Source organism: Phoenix dactylifera, chromosome 7 (genome assembly GCF_051530095.1).
Source record: "Phoenix dactylifera cultivar Ajwa chromosome 7, Ajwa_hap1_PhDact_Kaust_v1.1, whole genome shotgun sequence".
Classification (NCBI taxonomy): Eukaryota; Viridiplantae; Streptophyta; class Magnoliopsida; order Arecales; family Arecaceae; genus Phoenix; species Phoenix dactylifera.
In genome coordinates this window covers 34,047,182-34,057,064 of record NC_143196.1, presented here as the reverse complement: position 1 = coordinate 34,057,064, position 9,883 = coordinate 34,047,182, and the positions used below count along the sequence as shown (strand labels likewise).

General features: G+C 41.3%; 1 protein-coding gene across 1 annotated transcript; it reads left to right on the top strand.

Moving 5' to 3' along the window:
- The first annotated feature begins 660 nt into the window (after positions 1 to 660).
- Positions 661 to 8,337, top strand: TADA (tRNA arginine adenosine deaminase). The gene is made up of 4 exons (XM_008784201.5): positions 661 to 4,581; positions 4,678 to 4,765; positions 7,387 to 7,514; positions 7,977 to 8,337. Exons 1-4 carry the CDS (start codon positions 875 to 877, stop codon positions 8,230 to 8,232), a joined length of 4,179 nt encoding a protein of 1,392 aa, XP_008782423.4. The 5' UTR covers positions 661 to 874; the 3' UTR covers positions 8,233 to 8,337.
- The last annotated feature ends 1,546 nt before the right edge of the window (positions 8,338 to 9,883 follow it).

Here is a 9,883-nt window from a genome sequence, read left to right as displayed (position 1 = left end):
GATTTGGTACTTACATGCATATTTTATCATTCTTACTACAATAATGCACATGCTTGAAACAAACACATTGTTGAACTTTGAATAGTGAAAATTCACACGCAAAAAAAAAAGCCACTCATTTAAGAAGTCAAGTCCAAGTTCCTCAAACACATCAATGAATACTATAAAAAAAAGTAAATTAAATAAAATGACTATATTTTAGAGGACAATTGCCAAGTTTAGCACAATATTTACAAAGTAACATTATCAAATTTATCTCCAATGATTTCAGCCAAACAAATATAACAAGTTTAGTTGTTACAACCATGGTTGTATCCAACCATATGTATTTTTATACATACATTCATTTTGTTTGCCGTATTTACTGGGCTGCCGTTGTTGAAAAAAAAAAAAAAAAAAAACCAAGAACCCACGTGACGTGGTTTGAATTGTGTCTTGTCGTCGCATTGGTCATTTTATTTACACGAATCCAGCATCGTGGCGCAAATTGATTCGTTGAAATAACGGCATCCATAAAGTTACATGAACCACTAGATCAGCACGGTCAATCAAATAGGACACCCAATCAACACATGAACACATGCCACGTCACCCCCCATCCAGAAACCGCTGGCTCGACCAGCCCACCTAATCCCGTTCCGGCGGGCCACCAGACCGGGCCTCATCCCGGACGACCAGCCGCTCCACCCCCGCCCATCGTCTCCTTCCCTACCGAGCCTCCCAGTGGCGAACAGACCCCCAACCCCTCCTCCGGGTTGACCGCACCGCTATCTCCACAACCCTTGGATCCCCCACGGACGGCGGCGATATTCTCCTCCTTCCTCTGAAGGTGAGCTTGGTCTTATGCCCTCTCCCATCTCTGCCCCTCCCCCCAATGTACGGCGGCTACACCACCACGGCCATCGCCCTGAGGGCAAAATCGTCCTTTTCCTACGCCCCTCTCCCCTTCTTCACCGAGAGAGGCGACCACTGCCGTGGGGACTTCTCTCCCTGCGCCCATTTCTCCCACCATGGGTTCTCCATCAACCCTAGATTTCTTCTCTATGGCTACTGCTCCAGGCAATCCTCTTTGATCTACTGGTCTCCTTCTAGATCCTTCCTCTCCAGCAGGGCGGCCGACCGCGCCCGGTGCCGGCGGTCGGCCGTCCGGGAGCTCGGTCTCGGCCCGCAGTGCCGCCGGACCTCTTCCTGGTCCCGGACCTCCGATGGGGGCTTCTGGGAGATGATCGGCCTCCTGGCCGAGGTCAGGAGCTGCTACCGGGAGGGCTACAGCGCTGAGGAGTCGAGAAATGAAGCCGGTTGTGATAAAGTTGTCAGCTTGTGGAAGAATTTGAGGAGAGAGGTAGAAATCGAGTCGGTTGATGGGGAGGGCTGGCGGTCTTCCAGGGCGAGGAAGGATGGGTCGGAGTTGGATTGTTACAGTGGTTCTGAGAGGAAAGAAGGGAAGGGGAGAAGGGTCTGTGGTGACTCTTCGAGAAATTATGGTAGTGGTAGAGTGGATGTTGGTGACAGGGAGGTTCGGCAAGTTCGGAAGTATGAGGATAATGCTGGGTCGAAGAAGAGGTATGTGTCGGAGAGTGATGCTGGTTGGGATTCGAGTAGAAAGACGGAGTTTCAGGAAAAAGATGGCAACTTGAGGGCCTCGAGTTCAACAAAGTTATCTGAATGGGAAATTAGAGATAGAGAGGAGAAAGCTGCCTCCTTGAGGAGATCGCGGTGTGAAGCGAGGGAAGAACACGGTTATGAAGAGCAAAATGTTGCTGGGCAAGAAGGATCTTGGAGATTTACGAGAATGTCTGGGGTAGGTGAAAATGATGCAAGGACAGGTTTGAGTTCTAAGAACATGGCTGGTGCAAGGAAGGTTGATAGGGAAGAGGGCTCGGGTTCAGCTGGAAAGTGGCAAGGCAAAGTAGATAAGAGAGTTGTTGGGCGAACAGGATGGAAGGCAGAGGAGAGAGAGGAGAGGGGTGCTTTGGGGATGGATTCAGCTCATGAAGCAAGAGAAGTGTGTGATTACAAAGAAGAAAATGTTTATGGAGAAAGGGTGTTGAGGGAAGGATCTCGGAAGATTGCTAGAAAGAGAACATCTGAGGCACATGGGGATGATTCAACGAGGTTTTCCAGTTTTCAGAGCGTGGTTGATGCAAGGAAGGTAGACAGGGAAGAGGGTTTGGCTGCGAGGCAGCATAGCGAAATAGACCAGCGGGTAGTTGGGCAAGCTGAATTGAGATTTGCGGACAGAGAAGAGAAAAGTGCTTCATCAATTGATTTAGCTCTTGAAGCAAGAGAAGAATATGGTTATGAAGATGAATGGGTTGTCAGGCAAAGGGAGTCAAGGGCAGGATCTCGGATGGTTACTGGAACATCTGATGTGCATGAGGATGATACAAAGAGGTCTTCCAGTTCCAAGAACATGGGTGATGCAAGGAAGGTGGGTTGGGAAGTGAGTTCGACTTCAAATAAGCATACTGAGCTTGATCAAGGAGTGGTTGGGCGCACAGAGTTAAGGAAAAGATCACAAAAGCCCAGGGAAATAACACAGCTCCGTGACAAAAATACTGAGAGTGCCTCCGACTCTCAGAGGCATTATGAACAAATGTGGGTGAGGAACAGGGAGGACAGATCTGCTTCAGCTCAGAGTTCGGTTCCTGTGTCAAGAGATAAGAGAAGCCAAAGGGATCAATGGGTACTTGGCAGAATGGAAACAGACAAGCATAATGAAAGTCGCACTGATGTTTCTAGTGCCCGTGCTGGTGATGCTGAAAGGGCCAGCAGTTCACGGAGACTTCTTGAGACTAGAATGGATGATCCAGAAGACTATTCGGCTAGGAACCAATGGAATCTAATCAATGAACAATTCATGCAGCAATCCAGTTCAAGAAGAACACATGAAAGGGATGCCCAAAATTTTGAAGTTTCAAGGAGGGACACTGAAAGGGCTTCTAACACACAAGAAATATATAATACAAGGTATAATACGAGGGTAGAGAGTGAAAGTGTCAACTGTGAATACAGTTCCAGACGAGATTCTGCCAAGGAAACAAATATATCTGAGTACTCAAGAAATGACAATGAAATGGCTTCCACTTCACAGGAGATATCTAATATGAGGATAGAAAACCGTCGAGGGAATTCTTCATCGATGCTGGTTCGAGATAAGCTGGGGAAACAAAGAAGCACACTTACAGGGGACAGTTCGCAGCCAACAAAAGGGCAAATGGGTTTTACTGGACGTTTTGATAGTGGCACTAGCTCTCTAAACACTTATACCCATGAGTTAGATGATCAGGCGAGTAGAGGTGAGATGTACATAATCAAAGATGGGTCACTAGAGTCTGCTAGCCGATCAGACAGGTCCTCTGCATTGTATGTTGGAGAGTTTGTCGACAAGGTACAACAGGACATTACAACTTTAGATGGATTAGACTATGCTTCCAAATATTCTCCTGGAATTCAAATAGAAGAAGTACCTAGTGGAGCGAGCAATGCAACTAGTGGCACACCCTCAAGACTTCCTGCTGCTGCGTCAGAAGACAAAGACGAGAGGTATGTAGAAGAAGGTTCCAGGAGATCTACATCAAAGCCAGGGATGAAAGGGCCATCTGATGAAATGTGGGATGTCAGGGGCCTGACTTCTCAGGAAACTTCTAGGAAAGAAGAACCCGAGGAGGGCCCAACAGCTGCTGAAGCTGAGGATTCCACCACTGCTACTGCAGGAACTGAAAATGCTGTTGCTCAAAGATCCCACAGGTCATTGTGGTCTTATGTTGCAGATATAATTCGATTGAGTTGGGGTCTGCATGCTGAATCTCGCAACCCAGCTCTGAAATCGGGTACAAGATGTTCGTCAAATGAGTCTGTAAGCAGTGAGGCTTGGTTTTCTGGCCAGGAGCCAGATGACAATGATGAGATCGATGAGAAAAGAAGTGGAACACCTAAAGAACCATTACTGACTAAAAGACCTCTTGATGAATCCTATCCCAGGACGCATGCTGGTCCAAGTGAAGGAAGCTTTGGAGTGCCTCAATTGGGAGACAGAGTAGTGAAGTCAGAAGCTGGTACATCAACCTCAACGGGTATAACAAAAACAGGTTCACTGGCCAAAGGTTCTTCCACCGTTTCCATACCGGAAGAAGTAGGCTGGACCGAAGGTGAAAAAGGCAGAGAAGGTATTCCTTCTAATGTAATAACAGTTGACCAGTCATCAGCACTGACAGATGATACAGCTCCAGCCATCATAGAAGAAGATAAAACTAATATTGGAAATGTTCCGTTGCCTGTGAGCAAATTCACTAGGTTGGAAGAAAAGCTTGTTAGAGAGGGATCACCTGAAGTTGGTAAACCTGATGGAAAAGATGGGGAACTGAAGAGGAGGAAACTGCAAAGGAATAAGCAAGTCTTAAAAGAAAGATTTGATGAGTGGGAAGAAGCATATAGGCTTGAAAGTGAACAGAGAAAAACTGATGAGTTTTTTATGAGGGAAGCTCTGGCGGAAGCTCGGAAAGCTGCAGATACATGGGAGGTGCCAGTTGGGGCTGTACTGGTACAGAATGGGAAAATCATTGCTCGTGGCTGTAACCTGTAAATATTATATTTACATGTTATGTTACTTCCTAGTCAGTCTTCTATCATGAAAATCAGACTTCAATCCAACTTGGTTCTTAATTTAATGTTCAGGGTGGAAGGGCTGAGAGATTCAACTGCACATGCTGAAATGATTTGCATACGTGAAGCTTCTAATCTTCTTCGGACTTGGCGACTTGCAGTAATTTTCTACTTTTAAATCTTTACCGGCTGGTGATACTGTTAATGAGTCTTAGCCTTTCAAGATTACTTGCTGCTGATTTAGTGAACGTTATGCAGATATTGGTGTATTTCTTGCTTTAATTTTATGCTTATTAATATTATTTTGCCTTTGTGTATGGAGATTGTGGATATCTTGCGAGGCTCATTTTTGGCATTAATTTTTTTAATCAGTGTATTTATCTTTGTATAAAGAAATCATGCAGATCTTGGAAGGATCATTTTGATGATAATGCAAGAATGGTCTTTTCATGGAGAAAAATGACTGTCAATCATGGTTTTTTTCATGAAGCACGCGATCATCTATCTGACATTTCTTGTGTACAACCTGTAGCTTTTTTTGCTAGGCTGGAATGATTATCATAAGCATCTTCGTACTAAGTTTGCTTCATGTAAGTCTTTTTAGTGAATACTTGGAATCGATGTTCTGATGTAAAAAAGAAAGGCGCCCAAAATATAGGTCAATTTTTTTTTTCTGTTAAACCAGTTTGAAACTAATTAAAACCGTAATTAAATAATATAAATGCACAACAAGTTCATCCATTCAGAAACATTAATAAGTGCACTTATGTCGGTCATGCATTGCACATTGTACTATATTTACTGACAGTACTGGTCTCCAGATCTTAGATTATTATAATTTTAAATGAATTTAAGTATGGTTGGTTACAGGATGTTAATAGTTAAATGGAATTTTGTTTCTCTTTAAGATTTAGAATTGGCCTCCTGAGGATGAAAATTGCATTACTGGACCTGGGGGCTGTGACCATGGATGTTTCTTGAAATCAAGATTATTGGCTTATACCAAGGAGGCTGTAAGTAGAGTTTTTATGTCTGCATCTGCTGCACTTCAGGCCCTTCAAATTTGGTGTTTCATTATTTTTTCTCTATTTAAAAAGACTTTGTCATGTTTCATGTATATATAAACAAAGTCTATTAATTATTAATATTCACACAAGCAACTGATATTATTTACTGATCATAATACATAAAATACTAGTTAGAAACTTTTCATTTGTAAATCTTCAGTATGCTAATTTTTTTTCTTGTTTTGTGGTAAGTTTGTATGCACATAAGCTGAGCAACATTGTTTACATGCATCGGTTGTGTATTACCTTTAATTTAGGACGTCTTTGCTTTGCATAGTACCCTTTGTATGTTAAGATTGTACATGCTTGTTTCTCAAGTATGAACATGTACTTCTATTTACATATAAGCGGTGCTTCTTATTTTTCTGTATCTAAATGTGCAATATAAACTGTAAGTTTTTATTTGCTTTTGTTATGCAATTATCTGTCTGTTCATGCTAAGTGTGTAGGAACTCAAGCAAACTCTCTATGCACATAGGGGTGGCAATTTGGACTTGGACCTCTTTACCTGATCTTATCCAATCCAACCCAGCGCATTATCTTTTGGGTCCCTGAGCACGGTACAAGTCAAGAAGCCCTGACTTACCAGTGTGGCTAGTTGGGTACAGTTGTAGCAGCCTTTGACCTGTTGGGTCATATCCACACCCATTTTTTAATTTTCAGATTTCTAAACCATTGGAATGAGAAAGAAAGAAAAGAAGGCTGGGCTTGGAGACATTATGTGATATTGGACATGTTTCTTACAGGCCTTAAACCTGATTATTTCAGATTAGGAAATAAATAATGTAGAATAAAGCCCAAATTAAAGCTCAAACCAGCACGGCCCAACACAATGTGGTAATCTTCCTACAAATGAAGCCAAAAGTTGCATGATCTCAGCTGATCCTCCTCTGAATCAGCTAGGCTGGCCCACCAGGGTATTGGCCTTGATTGACCTTCTGGTGGGCCAGGTTGTTGAATGCCTTGATACTTGATGTTGACCAATGCCTGGACCAAAACTACCCTCGGTCGTCTCTGTATGCACATATATGAAGTGCATATTTTAAAATGAAGCATGAGTACACATATGTCAAGTATATACACGCATATTCTAGTCTTTCTCATATGCTGTGTTTATATGAATTAAACATGTCAAGTCCTGTTAAGTAAATAGAGATTGTAGAAGACAAATTCTGTTGTTGAGGGCAGAAATGGTATAGAGGTAAAACAATGAATGTGGAAGGTCCTTAAAAGGTGAAAAAGCTAAATATAATAAAAAATGAAAATACGATGCTTGTGCACTCTTTCGTTGTTAAATTGGAGCAGGAGATCACACATAGCAATATGCTAAAATTCTGTAGGTTACTCAATCATGAATAAGAGAAAGGCTTGATGAATAATTCAGGAAAACTTCGATGCTTATGTGGTTTTGGTAGGGAATTCTGGTTTAGCTAAAGCAGACTATGGATTCTTTTATATATATATATATATATATATATATATATATAAACATGTGAAAGTTTTGATTTGTATCAGCTTATCAGTTGATATAATTGGGAAATGAACACTTTTTGGGAAATATTATCTTTCAAAGAATGCGCATCGGGCCGTTACACCAAATTGGATACCACCTCGAATTGCTAAGATGTTCCTTCTGTGCTTTCTTTTGTGACATTTAGTTTGAATACAATTTCTCTTTCTCAGCAAAGATGTTTCTTATGCAAATTCTCTGTAGGAAACAACACTTTATGTGACACTTGAACCATGCCCAATGTGTGCTGGAGCAATCCTTCAAGCTAGGATTGATACTGTGGTATGGGGAGCGCCCAACAAGCTACTAGGAGCTGATGGCAGCTGGGTCAGGTGTGCATTTTACATTTTTATTCATTATTATATTGGAATATGCTTATAAACAATTGCAGTTGCTCTCTTGATTATTTGTTTAATCATGGCATTCTGATTATGATGCTGTCAAGATTGAATCTATTTCAGTTATTTACATAATACTTTGTATTCAGTGGCTCTTTTAATAAGTTTTCAGCACCATGTTGCTCCATATGAAAAGTTGTAGCCAACTCATGAAAACTCTGTGTGGCCTTCATTTCCTCTTAATTATCCCAAGGGAACTTATTTTTCATCAAACAGGCCTTGTTGAATTGTTGAAATAAAATGTAATGGGTTAATATTCTTAAATTGTGCATGTTGTCTGCAGCTTTGTCTCAACTATGTATGCTTAGTTTTGCTGTTTGTGGACTCCACATTGTTAACGGGTTTGATTGGTCAAATTGATAGCAAGTTTGGCTTGATATGTCCATTATTTTACAGGCTTTTTCCTGGGGATGGAGGAAGCAGCAGCTTGGATTCATCAAATCAAATAGTCGGACCTGTCCACCCATTCCACCCAAGTATAACAATAAGGCGTGGTGTTCTGGCAACCGAGTGTTCTGAAGCAATGCAACAATTCTTTCAACTGAGGAGGAAGAACAAAAAACCAGAACCATCACTGCCACCAGTATCTACTCACCCGACAAAATTCTTCACAAAGATACATGACCTGTTCTCTGTAATGTTTTGCTTGTAGCATTTGAAGTCAACCTGAGATTATAATTACTGTAATGTCTTTCAGCAAAGGAAATCAAATTCCTCTGTTTTTGTATCAATACATGCACCTAAACAATTTTCGTTAGCTGATGGTGTTTTCTGAGAACATGGAGCTCATAATATCAAGTAATGTGCTAATTATTACATGTAGGCTGTAAAGTTCTCTTTTAAAATGTATAATAAGCGAAAACATTTCTTTCCTTGGTTGTAAAATATAGTTGTTTTCAGAACCCAATAGGAATGAATGTATCTTTTGCTGCTGTATGCAGATTTTATTTCACCTAAGAGAGTCTAGATTCTCATGCTTGTCAAAATCTCAAGGGTTCCTGCAGGATCTATTGCTTGCAAATTTGCAATAGTAGTTATTAGTTAGGGATATGTGAAAAGTCCAAGTTCATGTTGTTGATATATATAGAGTGAAATCTCTCCAATGATTTGTTTTGTTTCTGTCATTTCTTTTAATGAAGATTGCGAATAATTTTAATGCTGTTTGGTGGTGATCCTTTTTTTCATTGGTTGCTCTTCTTTCAGAGTCTGTCACAGGCTTAAAAATGTACAATTAAACTTGACAGAAGACCAGCCTCATGAACTGTGTCTAAACTCCGAACTCTGAACCTGGCTGACTTAATATGAACAGTCTCTCTTGTGATGAAATAAAGAGGTGTAGAAAATTTAGATGGGTGCTTATGACTCTTATCAATTTTACAGGACGAGTGAAGCCCCTTGTAAACACATTTTATAATTATGATATTCCATAAAAGAAAGATTTAGTAAAAAAAAATCATATGGACCACACTGTTGTGCAAGAGAGGTCTTATTTCTCAGACCATTAACTTGACATGGAGGAGAGACACCAAAGCCGAAAGAAAAGGTCCATGCATGAAGACCACGTCCACAACCATTCAATTTTTGTCAGCATTCATGCTCAAACCAAACAAGATTCTACTAAAATAAGAAAGATCACGTCCACAACTATTCCACTTTTTTTCAGCATTCATGCTCAAACCGAACAAAATTCTACTAAAATAAGAGACCTCATCGACTGATTGGTTTTCATTCATTCAGTTAATGCTTTGGCATTATTTAATAGCAGATAGAAATTGTCGCAAGATAGAGCTGTTTTTCTATTGTTAACTACCACATTTGCTCCTCATATCAGAGAGCCTATCAACAGAGGCAAAAGCAAAGATGAGGACGGCTGCTGCCATCCTTGCCCTCACCCTCACCTTCTCTGCAGCCATGGCGCAGGAGGATCTGAGCGTGGTGCCGGAGTTGGGCACTTATATCCGCTGCTGGCGCTACGTCGCCAACATGAAGGTCATCAACGACCTCATCGACTACACCGTCGACGGCACCTTCCCCGGCAAGGAGACATGCAAGAATGTCCAGAAGGCCAGCGACGATGGGTTCTGCATTCCAGACATGTTCCTCATTTGGCAAGGAAAGTATGGTTATGGCCGCGACCATATGATCAAACTTGCAGACCACTGCAAGAAATTCCATTGAGTGGGCTATTGTTCTTCATGTCATTCTCTTTCTTTAGCTAGCTACGAGGTATGATTCAATTTTTATATGATCCTGATTGCTGAATGATATAGATATTATGGGATGGCACTCCTAGTGTAACTGTA

Coding starts and splice junctions, on each gene's coding strand:
- TADA (XM_008784201.5), top strand. CDS start 875: ATGTACGGCGGCTACACCACCACGGCCATCGCCCTGAGGGCAAAATCG. Junction 4,766..7,386: donor TTCGGACTTGGCGACTTGCA/GTAATTTTCTAC, acceptor AATTCTCTGTAG/GAAACAACACTTTATGTGAC. Junction 7,515..7,976: donor GCTGATGGCAGCTGGGTCAG/GTGTGCATTTTA, acceptor ATTATTTTACAG/GCTTTTTCCTGGGGATGGAG.